The sequence below is a fragment of the Zonotrichia leucophrys genome, chromosome 2 (genome assembly GCF_028769735.1).
Source record: "Zonotrichia leucophrys gambelii isolate GWCS_2022_RI chromosome 2, RI_Zleu_2.0, whole genome shotgun sequence".
Taxonomy (NCBI): Eukaryota; Metazoa; Chordata; class Aves; order Passeriformes; family Passerellidae; genus Zonotrichia; species Zonotrichia leucophrys.
In genome coordinates, this window is record NC_088171.1 from 71,442,581 (window position 1) to 71,461,171 (window position 18,591).

At 43.4% G+C, this 18,591-nt stretch overlaps 1 protein-coding gene across 6 annotated transcripts in view; it reads left to right on the plus strand.

The window, feature by feature from the left end:
* The window catches only part of RNF152 (ring finger protein 152), a 44,880-nt gene extending 28,928 nt beyond the window's left edge, over positions 1 to 15,952 (plus strand). For 5 of the 6 annotated variants that reach the window (XM_064705437.1, XM_064705436.1, XM_064705434.1 and 2 more), the window contains exon 2: positions 11,310 to 15,952. In XM_064705437.1, coding sequence (XP_064561507.1) covers positions 11,532 to 12,143 — 612 coding nt within the window. In that variant the 5' untranslated portion in view covers positions 11,310 to 11,531 and the 3' untranslated portion in view covers positions 12,144 to 15,952. Of the gene's footprint in view, positions 1 to 5,105; positions 5,125 to 11,309 lie in introns of those variants that run through there. The other variant, XM_064705438.1, reaches the window with a different exon arrangement.
* Positions 15,953 to 18,591: the final 2,639 nt, after the last annotated feature.

Below are 18,591 nucleotides of genomic sequence, written 5' to 3' on the forward strand. Positions count from 1 at the left end.
TCTTCTCATGCAACCTGGGGCCGTTTCCTCTTGTTCTGTCACTTGTTACCTGGGACAAGAGCCCAGCCTCCACCTCACCACACCCTCCTTTCAGGCAATTTTAGAGAGTGATAAGGTCTCCCCTGAGCCTCTTTCTCTCCATGCTTGACACCTCCAGCTCCCTCAGATGCTTCTCATCAGGCTTGTGCTCCAGACCCATCAGCAGCTCTGCTGCCAGTCCCTGGACGCATCTCAATGTTCCTCTTGTAGCATGAGGACCAGAAATGAAACTGAATTCAAGGCGAAATACATGTTGGAAATACGTGGTAAGGCTTCTCTGATGTAAGGCCTCAAAAGTAATTAATGATCTTGGGATGTATGCTGGAGAACATTGGGATGAGTGTGATGAGTGTTTCCTTTTTTTTTTTAAAGAACTCTGTGAACCACCTGTCTTTTTGCTGTAAGATCCTTCCAATCCTTTTCAAGAAACACTTGTAAAAACCAGCAATCCTATTGACCACATAGTCCTCTTCAGCTTTTGGTCACATCGCGAAATGTAACTTGTATGTTGAAAACGCCCCATGTTGTGGTTTTATTTTTAAGCCAGCAAGCGAAAAAGCTGAATCACAATTGTTGAAAGCACACTTCATAAAACTACAGCTGATAATTTCAGCTGATGGTTTCAGTGTGTCTCTTTTGCCTTTGTTAAACTAGGAAAGCCAAAAAAAGTCATGGTCTATCACTAGACTTTAGCATTCCACATTCAGTGGTAGAGCACTGTGAGTGACACTTCTGGCTCGACCAAATCAGAAGAAAAATTATTCCAGAGTCAGTACAAAAAGCTTTGTTTGCCCTTTACATTACCTTTTAAAAAATTTCTTCTGAAAGAAAACGGTCAAATCGAAATGGAGGTAGAATTTCCATTAAGCTGACGTCTTAATGGAAATTTCCATTTTTGCTGAAGGAGAAAGTATTTGCATAATTTGATCTGAAACTGCTGATGAGTTTGTTCACCTCAAAACTTTTTCTTTAGTTAGCTCTAACTCTCATGCAGAAATCATGAGACTGGCCTGCAAATCAGAGACTGAAGTTTAGAGGTCCTACCTAACTGGGATCTGAAGTTCATGCTTTCAGGCTTTTCTTCAGATAAACTGGACTAGCAGCCTTCTTTTTTACAGAATATTGCCTTGATTGTCCATACTCCTGTGAGCCTAGGACTCACTGTGGCCATAGACTATTAGGACTGTGATGATGTGTTGAGCATTAGCAGCATTATGCTAGTTTCCTTGCCTAAGTTTGTGCTGTTACATTGCAGGGACAGAAGAACCAAGCAAAAAATTAAGAGGTGTGAAGCAGTTTGCTTCGCTTTGTTTTTCTCTGTTGTGGCGTAACATAGTCCTTTCTGAGCATTTGCACTCCTTCATACAGCAAAAACGCTGTAAACTGTTAGTTTAAGTGCTGCCAAATTGAAGGTATTTTCACACCAGGATGTTTCAAAAGCAGATTTTGACTGGCAGAAGTATGATGGGCGATGTCTGGCCTAAATTTTCAAACTCACTGTAAAGAATGAAATTCAAAATAACAAAGCTTGGCAGGTCTGATGAACTTCATGCAGCTACAGGAGTGGATCTTGGAATTCAGTACCATCTCTGTGAAGGAAAGCAACAGTATCTTTCACATAATGTGGGCAGGAATAGTTCATCTTCCCGTACCTGAGCATTTGAGCACCCAATTGCAAGTTGCCACTGTGGCGTGTCTGCCACAGCAGAAGGGGTAGCAGCTCTGAGCTCAGTGTCCCAGAGCTGTAATTTATCTCAGCCCACCAGAGACTGTTGTGGTAGCACTAACCTGAGTTATGATCATCACCCTTGAGAGAGAGCACTGCTTTTTTTAGCTGCAGGACCACTTCTGTCTGAAAACAGTCCTGGTTCATCTGGTGGAGAGACTGGGTGCAAATCTGCTCACTTTGTTGCAGGCTTCATTCTGGAAGTCCATCCTTGGGAGTCTTGTTTCTGTTGTGGGCATGCCGATGTCCACATCCATGGGCATGGAGAGAGCTGGGAGTCTTTCCTGGTGTTAGTTTATCTCACCACTAATCTGCGGTTGCATCTGATGGTGCTGGGGCTTTTTGTGACTCTGTGGAGCTGGTTGGGATAGTTGATGTGTAACCAGTTTGTTTAGTTGCAACTATTTTGGGAAGGTTATCATTGTGTTTCTTCAGATCACACCTTTTCAGCGTGGTGTAGGGGAAACAAAGGTGTCAGCATTTGGAAACTACCTTGATCTGCCTGTGGCTTCTGGCACTGGGTTCTGTATTGATGGTGTTGATGGATCACGTGTTAAGTATGTAAACGTGCAATTGATCTTAAGAGCATGTGTCATCCCATTAACTTCCCTGGCTAACATCAGGTCATGTGCTTGATAACTTGTCAGAACTGGAAATTGTGGAGTGTACAGTCACAGGTAGAATCATGTGGTTTGGAAAAGTATTGGAAGTAATTATTTATGTGGTATAACCTGCTGCATCTCTTTGAAGGATTTTACTGGTCTGAAGACAAAGAGATAAATCATGAAATAGGAAATAATCAATATTATGCAGTTCAACTTGATCTAACTGTGCTTGTGATCCATATTTGCAGTCAGAGCTGGACTGTTCCCAAAATCCAGGAAGCGAGAGTGGTATTAATATTACAAGCTGACAGAATGTTACAGGGTGAATGATTAGTTTCCAATAAGAAAGGAGCTTTTGGATCAGTTCCAGTTCCTTTTGGTGTAATCTGCAAACCTGAATGACCAGTGCTGTGACCTGGAGTAGCTGTAGCGCTTATCAGAGGCCAGAACTTCATGAAGATCATGATTTGTCTGCATTATGAAATGACAGAGCTGTTGACCTTGAGGGGGCATATTAGTTGGCAACCTTCCCCTCTCTTGTGAATATGAACTCCTGGAAGAGGTGGTTTGGCTTTGGCACAGCTGTTCTGCATTCTCTGGTGATAAACAGGGGGCTTTACTCCTTTGTGCTGCCCGCTTAAAGGATTGCAGAAGAAAGGTAAAAAAAGAGGAACAAAGCTCCCTGTGCCCTTCTAATCTCTTTCAGACCTTATTCTATCAATTATGATTGATGAAAGAAGAGAATTTCCTTACTTATTGTCATGGGGTTTTTAACAAAATATTTTCCAATTCCTTAATTCCATCTATTTCAATGTAAGAGGATGCATTACTTTGACTCCTCTAGATCTATTATGGTTTTCCCCTCATGTTTTCTGAAGCAAAAAAGGGAAACAACCCCTTCCTGCCCTTGAAGAAAACAAACCCCAGGCCATCCCAGGCCTTGAGAGCAGCCAGGTGGAGGTGGGTCACATAGGTCCTCAGGGAAGCTGTGCTGGATGAGTGCAGAGAGCAGAAACCATGTTAAGCACGAGGTGGGGGCACAGAGCAGACACAGCAATTAAAACTGTCATTTAAAGGGCTTTTGTTTCCTGAGGTAAGTGTGAAGCTGAGTTTGCAGTTTTTGCATTGTATCGGCAGTGTATGAACATGTGAGCATTGATTCCTTTCCTTGCTGTTTGGGCCCATAGGCAGGTAGATTTTATCCTAGTTTTATCAAAATCCACTCAATGACCTTGGAGAGCTGTAGCATTCTCTCCTCTAATTATAGACTAGTGTCTTAATAGACTCAGTCACCCACTGACCTGTATCAGTGAGAAAAGTCTGCATTTGAGCTTTATTTAAAATTAATTTTTTTTGATGGTGTAGTTCCTAAGTCTAATACAAGATCCTCAGGGGAAGGAGGGAAGAATCTTTTAATTAAGTTTCTATTTAGGTATCAGGCAAATTCTATCAATGGCAGATGAAGCATAAAGCTCTAATGGGAGAGTAAAATTTTTAATTTAAGTGATCAGGTGCTTCATGCCTCTCTCAGCAGTTTGAATGCCACAGTAGTATGTCATATTGCCATAAGTGAAAATCGCTTAGAAACAGGATGTTACATTGCATTTGAAAGCTCTTACTGAGTGTGAGTTTAGCACCACTAGCTCCTCCTGTATTTTGTGGAATTTTGGCCTCAGTGACTTAACTTGTGATCTCACTTTAAGTTTGGGCAGTAGTTTCTAAATCTGTCTTGCCAAGTACCTAACCAACCACTTGCACCTTCTGTCCTGGTCATGAGTAGCTACTGCTTTTATTCAGGGCTGAGAGGTAGAACTCCTTTCACACCACACCTTCCACTGCCATTCTTCACAGTGTTGGTTTGAATGGCAAATGGATCTCTCACATGGTAGTGGAAAAACCTGACTTTTCATTCCTCTCATGCTGGGGTTTAGAAGTGAGTCAGGCATAATTAAGAGCAGCCAACAAAACCAAGGAAGTGCTAATGGCCCTGCAAGCTCAGAGTGGGCTGTAGAAATGATCATCATCCCCTGGGATGCTTTGAATGCTGGAGATTCTGTTTATTTGCAAAATGCAAGGAACCTTTTTATATCCTGCGCTGGAAAATTTTCAGATGTGATATGTCTTAGGACCACAGTCAGGTCTTCAGTGCACTGCTCAAGGAGAGAAGGGCAACTTAGAACAGCAAGAATGATGAGAAGTACCATCACACTCCTTTTAGCAGGGCAGAGCTGCACCTGGGGGTGCTCTGCCAGCATGGAGGGGGACTAGGAGACTTAGAGAACCATAGCTTGACAATTGACCTTGTCAAAAACCTGCAGACATCAGAGTTGGGCCGGTGAGGAGCAGACCATGCTCCCATTACCTGGCCTCTAGGATCACCTGCACAGAGGGCTGCTGAGAGGCAGTAAAGCTGTCCACTCTCTGTCTCTGCCTGTCTGTAATGGGCGTATTTCTGTGGTATATTTTAATTTCAGATAATGTTTTTCACTTGTAAAGTGCCTCATGTGAAACTGTCTGATGAACATATCATACAGAACAGCTGTACTGTTCTGCCTGAGCAGGATGAAATGTTTGCTGACCTGGCATGTTGCAGGTGATTAGTAGTGTTTGCTGTTGGAACAAAGTGCAGCTTATCCTGGTCATATTTGACCAAAATAAGGTCTTTGGAGGCAGGGAATGTGGACATGTCAAAGTTTGCAGATAAAAAGAGGGAGCAGCACAGCTGGTGATGTGAGATGGAACATGGAGCAGCATGTGAGTCTCTCTCTGTTTTCTCTAAACACCAAAGGCTGGTGTTTTCACCTGATCTGTTTTTGCTTCAAACCCATAATTGTCTGTATCTCATTACATTCCTGTAGGTGACCTTTCTTCCTCTGTCTCCTCTTCTTAGGGCTGGCTGGTGACAATTTCTTAGGTAAATGCTGTGGAATGATAACTTGCAACTAGGCTCCTTTTTTGTGATCCACCACTGATTTCTCAGCTGCCTGAGAGGCAGGACAAACTGGTGTTCTGTCTGATGTTGGGATCATCCACAGCAGGTTCTCTTGCCATCAGCATGGATCCCCTGGTGCTGGTTCACAGGGTATTACAGACTCATATATCACAGTTTCACTCAGCTTTATTTTTTGTAGCTTTATGCAGCCAGGACTGTATACCAAGATGCTCATCTTGCCAAGGGCTGGACTAAAACTAAAGGAGACAGTTTTAGACTAAAACTAAAGGACAGCTTGCACTGGCTGAGGCTTTGACTAAATTAAAATACTTTCCTTCTGCAATATTTCTGTGCAATTGTGAATAGTGAAATGGAAAGGATGGTGAGTGTAGACTGCCTGGTTTACAGGAAGGTTCCTGGAGAACAGGTAATTGTGGAGAAAAGACTGGATTTACTTTGCTGTTTTATTGTTAGCTTTATGTCCCTCAAAATGCATATAGTTTCTCAATTGTATTCTGTATGGTACATGAACTGTGCCAGTGTAGATAGGTAGTTTCTGGGGCTCAGGCTGTTGTGTTTTTCATTATATGTGAAAATATGTTGATATGTTTAATGAAAGCCCCCCCCCCCCAAATCCTAGGCATACCATGGGGATGCTGCCAGCTGAAGGAGGTGGGGAAGAATGTGTAGGTTTCTGTGCTTTATTGCACAAAAGAATCTGTCACCTCTGCCCTGTGGCTTGTGAGGTGAAAAGTAGAGTTGTGATGAAATTGTACTGGAACTTGAGGCAATCTGGGTGGTGCTTGCATGACCTTGGACCAACGGCTTCGTCTCTAAGTGCTTCTTTTCTTAGATGATGAAAGAATATAATGATGATAATACTTGTCTCTTAACAAGGGTGTTGTGATGAATAAATTAATTGTTTGTTGTGCTGTTCTCAGTTACTATGGTAATTAGTGCTACAGAACAGCCTAAAAATAAAGAAGATCATTTAGTGAAGGATATTCAGGGGAAATCAGGTAGTACATCCTGGGCATTTGCAGTTAGCCCAAGTGTGTTTTGTTGAAATGTGAATTTGTGAAAAACGTTCACTGATGCTGAATTTTTGTAGCAGAAATGCTTCCAATTATCTTTTTGGAGGCGGCTGTAGCGCACATTTCCTTCCGTATCTGTGGGCACATGATTCTTGCAATTAGTTCTCCTATTGAGAGCAGCACTCCCTCCTCACCCTATCTCCTTTACAGCCTAAGGGCACCTGAAACGAATGATTCTTTCTTCTTCATAAATCATACATACTCAGTAATACAGCCAAAGAATTGTTAATGTGTTTGGGGAGTTTACATAATGAACCTTTCTTGGTAAAGGTGAAGTATGGTCGATGCACTGCCTTGCTGGAATTATGTTACAGCCTTGCTGTACGGCAAGTAGACTGCCTAAATCCATCTGTAAGTCTGTGAAAAGTTTTTAGGCTTTCTCTCAGTGATCAGTTAACTATATCAGCATGCCCCGAGCCAGCTTTTTAAAATGTTATATGATGTTCAGTCATCTGTGAATTGTATTGGGTTCCACAGGCATCACTGAAGTATATTCTTGGGGTTTTTAAGTTAATAAAATTTTGGAACCTAGTAAGTTAGGAAATATGTCTTAAGGTAGTTCTGAGTCCTTCAGTGAAGGCATCACCCCTTCAGGGCTGTGGTTTCCATTGCTTAATATCACAGGAGCTATCCTTACATAGGAAAAATATTGTGTTGCTAGGCAAGGATTTGCCATTAATTACTGTGTTCTCTGACTTTATGTACAGCTCTGGGCTTGGGTGTTCAGTGTCTTGCTTAGCACTGGGTTCCAAAAATAGCTGTCTTTTGTGACCTGGCCAGTTTGTAGCTAGCATTTGTGCAGAGCAAACTTGTGCTTTCTTCCTCTCACTGTCACAGCTACAGTAACCTTCATCTATTCACTCCCATAGCACTTCCCCACATTGTGTTGGGAAGGTGTCAATAGTAAGAGCAACAAATGCCCCTTCTGCTTTTTTAGGAATAGGAAGCTGATACCTTGGTATTCCTGGCCTCCTGCTCACCCAGAGAGAACTTGGGTCATTGCTGTGGTCTCCAGTGAGGTACTGGCAGAACAGATAGCATGACTAACAGCTGAAATACTTGCTTTATTCTTCAGGGCTTTACTGGTATTGAGTCATACAATTTGAAAAACTCACGGCTTGTGCAAAGGGCAGCCTGAATCTGCAAGGAGGACCTTTGTGCCATGTTCTCAGCCACCTGGCTGCTGCAGAGTTCATCAGCTTTGCAGGTTTCTCTGTGGGTCTCTGTAACCGCTTGCGAATTCCTCTCCTTGCCAGCCACTGGCAACCCTGTGGATATTGGGTAGATGTAATGAAAAGGAAAGAGAATGCAGGACAGGGAGAGAGGCTGCTTTTCATGGCCTATCGCTTCTTGCTGCCTTTGCTCCTGCTGCGCCTTTCTGACACATGAGTTTTGGATCTTGTGGATTTTCATTTCCAGTTAGTTATTATTTGTGTTATAGGTTAGATCTCAGCCCTGAAGAACTTCCAGGGCTGTCAGGTTTGTGCCAGGCAGTCACTGCTTGTAGCTGCCATTGCTTCTGTGTCTGTGGTTTCACTGTCATAGTCCCCCGTCCCCATTCCACATGTGGCCCTACTCACACATACACATGTACTATCACTTTTGCAGGGACCTGTGGATATCCCTGACAGTATTTACTGCTTTTTCTCCCCACTCTGTTTTCTTCTGTCAACACTCCCCGTGTCCACCTTGGGTGTCACTGTGTGATGAGAGCAAATGGCACAACAATGGTTTTGGCTGATACTTGATGTCAGCTGTGCCTTCATGTGCAGTCCTGGCTGCCTCTCTACGTTTGTGCTTGAAGCACAGAGAAGAGTCCAGTCTGAGTAAGCTTTGAATGAGCTGTTCACCTGTGGCAGCTCAGTACCTTCAGTTGGTGTCAGGGTGCATTGGGGACAAGCTAAAGAGCTTGGTCTCCTGTCTAAGAGGAAACCTGCTCCTCTTGGCATAGTTATTAAAGTGAAGTGGTAGAAGAGTACTGAGAGCTCCCATGGATTTTTCCTTCTTAGGTATGTAGTGCAAATTTTTTTCAAATAGATTTTTCTACTAGATGATGGCTTGACTTGCTTTTATCTTGAAACTGAGCTGTGGCAGAGTGCTAGAGAGTTGTATGGTTGGAATAAGGTTGCATTGCACCTGTGAAGCTGCACGTCCAACCTTTGAACAAGGCAATGTCAGCAAAGGTCAAGGGGTTAGATGGCTGTGGCTACTCTTTAACTTGTCTTTAGTTATGTTCTGAAGGAATCATACTAACCTCTCTACTTACTGGTCATTACCGCTGATCCACACCTCTGATTATGATTTGAGATGTTTTGGGAAAGTATGAGCAGTTTTTGTCACGTAGGTGGCAAGCCCATTCCTGACCTTGCAGATAGACTGATTTACATCTGCAGAAGCAGTACTTCCACTCTGTCCTTGGGCAGACTAGTCACGTGAGAGTAGGTTTGGGTTAGATATTAGCATGCACTGTGAGGGTGCTGAGGCACTGAACAGGTTGCACAGAGTAGCTGTGGCTGCCCCATCCCTGGAAGTATTCAAGACTAGGCTGGATGGAGCTCTGACAACCTGGTCTAGTGGAAAGTGTCCTTGCCCCCAGCAGGGGTTGGAACCAGATGATGTGTGAGTCTCTTCTATGATTTTATGATAAGCCTTAATTTCTGAATTTCTGGGCATTGGGATTTTTTCTTGTAATACTGCAGTATTGTTATACCTGAAGCTTTTTTGATAGATTGGCAGATAAAGCAGGTAAGAATTGTGTCTTTTACTGTCTTGAGCTCGACTTTGATTTGGATGGTCTGTAACTGCAGATTGTGTATGGATACTTCTGTGCAAAATGCAAATCTGCTGAGTTGCTTGTGGCTGAAAACTGGATCTGGTGGCTTCAATGATTCCTTTCTGAGTTTCTGTAACTAATTTCTATTCTGGCCATTGTCTCTTAATACTTTTTTTTTTTTGTGCCAGAAATTGCCCGGCATCATGGATATCTCTCTTTCATTTTTCTCTTTCAGCTGTATGCTAGTCTGTTATCGTGTCAGCTCCTTTCTTGATAGTCTTCCTTTGTGTGTGCCTGTACCATAGGGATATGGAGATAGTAATGGATAAGGAAATAAGGAAGATAAAACCTCTCCTCATTTTCTTCCACTTTCTCTCGGTGTGGCCTGCACACAGATGTGTAGCCCCTTCTGCAGCAGTGTTCAGCTCCCCAGCGCACAGAGTATCTTTTGGTGCCTTTGTGTAGCATGGTGCTGGTGTGGAGCTGGTGTCCCATGGGCTTCATAATGGCGGGCATCTCTCTCAGCAGTGGTCTCTGTGCCACATTAAGATAAAGCATCCCAAAAGTGCTGGTGGACAGGGTGTGCCAGTTCCCCCTGAAGCCATTTTACATGTTCTAGGAGCTCCTGCCTTCCGACTGCCCCCCGCTCCTTCCCAATTCAGGATTATCACTGCGTGTTTGTTGAAGCATCTTGTGAGCCAAAATCCACTGCTGTTACAAAATCTGCAAGCAGGGCCAGTTCTGCCAGTGTTGGTGAGACCAGTCATCAGCATCTGAAGAGATGACGTGAATTTTGTTTTCCCTATTCAAATACTGGTAACTGCCAGAAGCAGGGTACAGGACAGTGAGGTCCAGAGCACTGTCCTGGGTTGCAAATCCCCTGTCTATGCCTGCCTTCTCTTCTTAAACTACAATATTTGTCTTTCTGATATCACCCATTGATTAGTATGTTGCAATCTAGTTGCTATAATCCAGAGAGAAGAGCAAGAAGTTATTGTATAGAAAGGAAGAAGTCCTCTGAAAGCTGTGGTTCTTGGGTGTTAACTCTAGTTTGGAAATAACATTGCAATAAGAGAAGATCAGAGGTCAGATATTTTGGGTTTTCTTTATTCTCTGGAAGCAAATTCAGGCTGATACTTCTTCAAACACAGGAAAGAAGGAAGTGTAAAATGTTGTAAAACTGTCACCCCTTCATATTAATTGTGTTGGAGTGACCAAAGTCAAGCAAAGCTGAACTACGCACTGCAGGTAAACACAGGTGCCTTCTTCTTGGCAAAGATGTAAATAATAAGTGGGAAAATGGGAATTGTAAAGGGAATCCCTTTATAAGGATTTAGAACAAGGTCAGTAACCATTTGCTTTTAATTCAATGCATTATCTCTTGTTCTGTTATTATTCTGTTTTATTTCCTTTCTTTGTGGTGTTCAGTGGTCCTGGCCTTTTGTCTTGGGTGAGGTTTTCATTAGTGAGAAGGTCTGTGTTGCAGAGGGCCATGTTCAACAAGCTGCTTGTGTAACTGAGCCAACAGTTAATTTGACTGAAAATGATCCAATTCCTTTTCGTTATGTGCAAATGTAGGTGTTGCAGTATAGTTGCTTGGTTGCTCATTCGTGCACAGGCGCAAATTCAGGAGCCTGTGGAAATGCTTCCATTTAAACATACTTTTTCTTTCCCCCACCTTTCATGCAGACTTAGCAGTTGAGCCAAATAGCTCAAAATCCTCAGGGATTTAAAGGATTAAATGAGAACAATTGTTTTGGTGCAGGAAGGGCTGAAAAGTGCTGAAAGTATGACAGGAGCTTGTTGCTGTGGGACCTGCTAGTGAACTATACAGCCACTTCTGTTATGGGCATAATATAACTGTGAGTGGTGGGGTGATGGGGGTTTGATTGCTGGGAAAATTAGGAGGAAAAACCCCAGTAAGAGACCTAGTGATAGTACTGATGACTGACTGGAAGTTTTGCCACTGGGCTGTTTGGTGAAAGTGGTGGGAAGATGCTTTCTAGTGAATGACAACAAATTTGTTTCTTCCACCAGATAACAAAGTCAGTGCTAGTTTTCATTCTCCTTTGGCTGGACCCTTCTGTTCCCACATGCTCCTGTGAATAACCAGTTCTTTCATGTTCTTCTGTTTTCTCAGGTGCTGAAAGTTTCAGGCTGGAGGTTTTCCTGTGCTCTCCATAGCTGCTGCCTAGTGCTGCCCTGAGGAAAGCAGTGTTGGGAAGGCAGGTGCTGTCCTGAGAAGTGGTAGGAAGGCTCCTACCCCTTGCTCTGAGGAGAAGTGGTGGATAGGCTCCTACCCCTTGCCTTGGGGTGTCAGGGCTCACCGCAAGGCCTGCTGTGCTTCCCTGCACTGGCTGCCATGGAGACCTTATCCCAGGACTCTCTGCTGGAGTGCCAGATTTGCTTCAACTACTACAGCCCCCGCCGGCGGCCCAAGCTGCTGGACTGCAAGCACACCTGCTGCTCTGTGTGCCTGCAGCAGATGAGGACCAGCCAGAAGGACCTGCGCTGCCCCTGGTGCCGTGGGATCACCAAGCTGCCTCCGGGGTACTCTGTGTCACAGCTGCCCGATGACCCCGAGGTGATCGCCGTCATTGCCATCCCCCACACCTCGGAGCACACCCCTGTCTTCATCAAACTGCCCAGCAATGGGTGCTACATGCTGCCCTTGCCTCTCTCCAAGGAGCGGGCGCTGCTGCCGGGAGACATTGGCTGCCGTCTCCTGCCCGGCAGCCAGCAGAAGTCCCTGACGGTGGTGACGATCCCCGCGGAGCAGCAGCCGCTGCAGGGCGGCCTTCCCGCCGAGGCGGGAGCGGAGGAGCCGGACCGGAGAGGCGCTGTGAAAAGCTCCACCTGGTCGGGGGTGTGCACTGTGATCCTGGTGGCCTGTGTCCTGGTCTTCCTCCTGGGCATCGTCCTCCACAACATGTCGTGCATTTCCAAGCGCTTCACGGTGATCTCCTGCGGCTGAGGTGGCGGGGGCTGTGCTCCCCGGGGTCAGGTTGGGTCGGGTTGGTGATGGTGGTATTGAGCAAGACAATTCCGTGCAGCTTTCCCCAGTGACTGCAGGACGCTGTGCACCGGGCAGTGGTGCTCGCCTGGCTGTGGCCCCCAGAGGGGTGGCATCAGGTCTGTCGGCAGCCTGCGGAGAAGATCACATCCCGTGTCTGGCGGCAGTGGCACTGAGGAGGACTGCATGTGTCATCTCAACCATCTATCAAAGGGACTGCAACTTCACAGTGATCTTTTTTTATTGTGTTATGAGATTAAAGACCTCCATGTAGCTGGCTATACTGTGAAGTACACAGTACGGGCTCTTCTTTAAACACAGTGTATTAAAATCAAAACTGCTCCACATAGAATTAAATGAGAACTGGCGCACAACTGTACGAGCTGTTTAATACCAGTCTACACATGCATTATTTTTTAATGAAGGGAGGGAGGGAGATTCATAAAACAGAGAAATCATGTAGCTGGTAAAGTATTTTATATGTTTTAAATGGCGCATTAATTAAACCAAGTTAGGGAATTGTACAATAGTTTTTAAAAGGTAGCATTTTAGAAGCAATTATTTTCTTCCTTGGTGTCTGGTTTTTGCCTCTGTTTTTTGCCTCTGTTTTTCCCATTTCTTTCAACTACAGAAAAGTGGTACTTCCAGCATCTTTTATTTGAAGGCGCTTTCAAGAAGGGATTCAACGTGGACTAGAAAGGATACTTAAAAAGTGCAGTCAAAACAGTTCTGCCTCACTGGCTTTATGGGAAGGATAGCTTTGCATGGTAAACATTGAACATGCTGTTTTACCTCCAGTCTGGCTGCAGACTTCCTGATTACCTGGCTTTCATAGCCATTAGTGAAGAAATGGGTCGTGAGAAGTCCTGGGACTCCTGCAAGGATGTGATAACATATTGCTCTTAATTTTTTTTTTCTGCAGGTTAGGTTTACTTACTTGTTTATGAAGAATCTAGATCTATTTTGCCTCCCTCTTTCCTAGGAGTTGCAACTGTGCACTAGTGGGTGGTGTGACAGAGGTGTTGCTCTAAGAAAGCTTCACCATTGGAACTGAGGCCAAGGAGTGTTGTACACAGTCATCTAGTAAGAGGCAGTGATGTATCTTGGAGAAGAATCCAGGCCAGCCTAACCTCTTACTGGATGAGCCCCTCCTCCTGAACTGCTGTGACTGTCCTGGTGTCAGAATGTCTGGGTGAGCTTAACAGAACCTTCTTCCCATGTTTCAGTCTTACTAGTGTTGATTTCATGAGGACAGATTTGAAAAACAAACACAGTAAGTGTCCCTCCTCCCTTTCATGACAGTCTCCTGTGACTGTCATGAAACCCCAGTCATTTGCGGTTCACTTCTTGAGAAGAGCCAAATTCCTGAATGTTCACTGCAGTAGCACCTTGCTCTAAGCAGTCCCACTAGCTTTAGTAGTACTGCTCATAAGTAAAATAGAGCCCAGTGTGAATTTGGGTATTTGGCAAGTCCGATTGCTGAAACTTAGATGAGATTTAGGGATTGGATCAAGAGGCACGTTGGCAGACCCTTAATAAGACAGAAAAATCTGTTGATTTGCACCGCTTCTTTTTGTGATTACAAGACGTAACTTCCCTGAACTGTGTCCTCTTGTTGTCTACCTATTGTTCTTTCTAATTCTTGGAGATTGCTGAATGCCATATTATAACATAGTTTTGACTATGCAGTGCCCAAGTTGGCTCCATAGTCATTGTTGGTTTTCTGGTTTTGTCACAAAATCCAGTTGCTGGTTCACAATAAACATTCTCAGCTCACACTTCTGTCAGGAAAATACCTCTGACTTCATGCTGGATTTCTTTCCCTCTCTGTTTCTAAACCACCATTTTCTTCCTTGATTTCCATTAAGGGAAGAATGGAATATAGGGTGCTTAGTTGTGATGATGTGTGTTTGCTCACATATGGAGAGGAACCATTGTGCTGATTTTTATCTACTGTCATATGTATGCATAGCACAGGAAAAAAAAAAAGTCTTCAGATAAAACACTCAATGCCTTTTTTGTGCAAGGCTCATGTGCAGTGTGTCTTGCATCTGGCTTGCAAGTATTGTAATTACATGGACACCTCTCCACAGCATGTTTCATGTGGTTGCAGTAGGGAACACCAGGTATTCCCAAATGTGTCTTGTGAACGTGCTTGTCTCTTGTTGCCAGTAGCTAGCCAGATTTCTACTGACATCCATGCTATGCTGCTTTTTGTGTAAAGGAAAGCCAGTTCACAAAAAAATCCTGCCTTTTACAAGACTCTTGAGGAACTGACCAGACACAGGATTTGACCCTCTACTGCCTTATCCCGTAGCAATTTCTGGGTGTACCAGAAGCTTATGGCATATGTGAAAGATGCTCTGGGTACAATGCTGGTGCATTTTGTGCCAGGTTCAGCATTTGTTATCTGAGTTGTCAGTGAATGCGCAAAACCATGAGGCAGTCAGGGAGCAGGTCCTGGTGACACACACAGTGGTGGTAGCGTTACCTCCTTCCAGCCATACCTGCCCAACTGAAGCTCTTGAGGCCGAGGATTCTCTGACATTGCAAAGAAAGGCCCTCTTCATCTCCCTATGGAGAGTGCACAATAAAAGAGGAATCAGAAATTAGGTTAAAATACCATACTGCATAACATATTATACAACAGGCAGACCTGGAGTTTATCCAGAATTAATGACGTTAAGTGTTAAATTAGCAGAATACCATCCTGTACTACATAACACAGTACATTGTTTTGTTAATATGAATTTCCTGTACTTTTGTGCCTGCTGAAATGCATGTTTGACCTAATTTCTGATCCAGACATTTGCCTGCTCACAGCCTTGTGTAAGAGCAATAAGTAAAACCTCAAGATTTTTGCCTGCGTGTATGCGCATGGTGTGTATGTTTATTCCTTTTTATAAATAGGAGTTCTGGAAAAGTTTTTGTTCTGGCTTTAGACTGTGACTAGAATTTTAAATTTGCAGCTGTTATATATGTTAGATCACCTAGCTTTTTTGCTGACTTGTGTAGAAATGAACTAAATAGTTTGTTGTAATGTGGAGTGTTAAAATGTTTCTCAAGTATGTCAATAGTCACACTACTTTAAAAATGCAGTGCAGTCTATCCCATTCCTTGGTTCAATGCCTGACATTAAAAAGTACTGCTAAATTTTTTTTATTATTATTTTTAAAAAACAGCCTTGTCTTTGTATCTTTCCTTTGTGGAGAAACACGTTTGGACTTGTGCCAAAATTATCAGGTTCCAGGTTAGCTTTTGTTCTCTGGTGTCCAGTAAGAAGTCACTGCCTAGTTCCACCAAAAAGAAAGACAGAAGCTTACTGTGACTCAGTTCTGTTTGAGAAACCAAAACTTATGCTAAAATGTGTGGGTAATTATTCAAGCACCTGCATTTTTAGAGCACATTACTCTGTATGAATGTGTATTTATTTGCTTGTTTAATAGGAAAGGTGTGTGTGTTGGGGTCCAGTATTTTTTCCTGGATGGTCCCAACTTCCATTGTTGGCTTGTGCTTTGCTGGCAAACAGACTTTAGGGTTCACTCTGTGAAATTTTGTTTAGTGAATTTTAAAAATTCAAAATATGCAATTTTGGTATGCAGGATTTTTTTAGGAAATTGTGTGTTCAGTGATTGTTCATGCTTAACCACGATGTAAAGGAGCCTGTATGTTTTGTAAACATGGAGCAGTCATGAGTCCAAAGTTTCATCTTTACTAATGAAGCTAATTCTGAATAAAACGTTAGCAGGAAAAGAGTGATAGCAAGTGAATTATGGTTCCTCTGTTATTTTGCCATCAAATGAGGAGCATGGAAGGGAATTTGGCAGAATTGATCCGTATTTTATGAGAGGGTGGCCGAAATTCATCACTTGGTGTTTAAAGGCAATGTGTAAAGTATGAGTTGCGGTAAATAGTGAAAGGGCATTCAAGTTTTAATTAGCATGGAATACAGAACTATAGCTGATGCCTACTAAGCCACAAAACTTTTTTTCTGTTTTAATAAAACTAAAAATTTTAAGTATAAGCTTTGCTTATAGGAATGAGGGATTGCTGGCCTTCACTTAAGCCTGCATTGTGCAGACTGGTACACAGGTTCCCTCTTGCCTTGAGCACCTCTTCCCAGTCACATGATTGCTGGAGCTATAGGCATCCAGCTTTTTTTGATAGTGCACATGATTTTCTGGAGTAAGGGTAGTTGGTAATACACACTGAATTTTTTTCATTCACAGCAGGGCTGAACCAAAATGTCCCAGAAGCAAAAGCTCCAGGCATGAGTCTGTCGTGTAAATGGAGCCAAGCCTGTGTTCTCTGGATCTTTTCACAGCAATGCCAGGGAGCAGAGGATGCTGCTTTCTCCCACTCATGGGAATGGATCTGTACCCACCATCCACAGCCAAACTAGCCCCAGGGAATGGGGCCTACTGGCATGAGCTGCTTGCATGAGTACTGCAGGAGATGTTCACATGTTGAGTGAACACCTCTCTAGTAAGTGTTGGGGTTGAAATGCCTGCTTATACCAATGGCACAGAAAGTATGGCTTGCTTGAGATTTGTTTTTCCCAGACCTTCTTCTGTGGGTGGATGGAGGAGGAAGGGAGGGAAGAAGGTACATGGCAGCAAATTAATCCCAGCAGCATCTGGGAGGCTGCTGAAAGATCTGCTGGCCCTGAAGGCAAAGATTTTGAGCAAGAGCTTCAGTAGGACAAGATTGTCTGTAAATGCAATGGATTTAGAACATGTTAGTGACCTTTCTGGTGCTGTACAGTGTTCTTAGGCCTGACAGCTGGGCTTGTTGTGCTCTTTCTTTGTCACTTTACCTCTTGCATGCTTGTGTCAACAGGCAAAGCTTCTTGCTTCAGCCTCAAGTTGAACAATTTTCCAGACATTTCTCAAGTTGCCCTGAGCATCTCTGATGAAAAAAACTAACCTTCCAACATCAGTGAAATTTAATGCTTAATGAATGTTTGGAAAATGCATTTTTCAAGCATTTTCTTGTGCTTCAATATATTTTTATTATAGTTCTAAATCCTCTATTTTTTTGTGCTAATCATGTTCCTGAATGTCAGAGTCAATTCAAGGGATTAGTTAAGATCCACAGGCAGAAGAAAGCACTTCTGTCCATCCCACATTCCCCCTTCAGATGTACGTGAGTCTGTTTTCACTCTCCTCATCCATTTCACACTGGAGCACATAATCATGGGGATGAAATGGGAATTCTTGGGCATACATGGAGCACCTATGCATATGAGCACAGGGACACATTCCTGTGCTGGGCAGGGTGTGTGGTGGGGCATGCACGCAGCACATGCTCATGTAGAGCCCTCATCAAGAGGGCTGGTGAAAGATCCTAAGGTTTTTCTGTCTCAGGAAGGTCACGTACTTTGTGGTGCTGAGATAGCTTGGTAACAGGAAGCTTTGTTATGATTACCTGGATCTCCTGTGAGATGAGTTGCTATTCCCTCTGAGCTGTTCCCTGCAAACCAGCTCCTACTGCTGTTGGATGGAACTCTGCTCCACAGCTGACGCCTCTTCTGGAGTTGAGGTGAGGAACCATACATTGCTCTGTTCCTCCAGGCTGGAATAGGCATCCAAAGGGAACAACCAGATGCTTGGGCTTTTAGTTGTAAGATAAACTGAAGTTCTTTTGAAACAGGACTGCATACAGCACTCTTGCAAGCTGGAAGGCAACATACAGACTTGGCCTAACTGGTTTGAAAGAGTGAAGAGTGGGTGGAGAAGGAAAGGACACCTGAAAATGAGCGCATGATTAGACACTAGCCTGGAAATTCAGATCTGTACGTACAAAAACATCTATTGGGTATGTTTAGCAGTGGCCTGCTTATGTAATTTCTGTCAAATTGTGTCTCAAGAATGTCACTGAAACTCCAGTTTTGCTTTTTCTTCAACACCTTTGAGTTGGAAGCAGCCTGTTTCAAAAGTACTAGTTTGTACTGGTTTCACTGAAAGGTTTGATGGATGTACAGAAATCATCAGTGAAGCTCAGGACTTGGACTAAAGCTGAACAGGAATTCAGTGGGGAGAAACTGGGATAAAAAAGGCCAAATCTTGAATTCTCAGTGTGTGCAGTTGAGTCACATTGTTTAAAATAGAAACTTAGCATGTGTGTCTCCCAGGACAAATAATGAAGTTGACAATGTTGGTAATGCCCAACCGCTGAAGACAGGAATTAGTGAATCTATTAGATCTGAAAAGCTGAAATCAAAAGTGGCCATTTGGTACAGTCATTGCATTCAAAGGAAATAGTAGGATTAGATTAGGGGTCTGTAGATTTCTGACTTGGTTTTCAACATTAAGTAAAAAAACCCAAACCTAAACTGAGAAACCTGAGTGGTTTCAGGCTGAAGGTTATTTACATTCCTATTTTGAGAGTTATGAAAAGATAAGTGTGT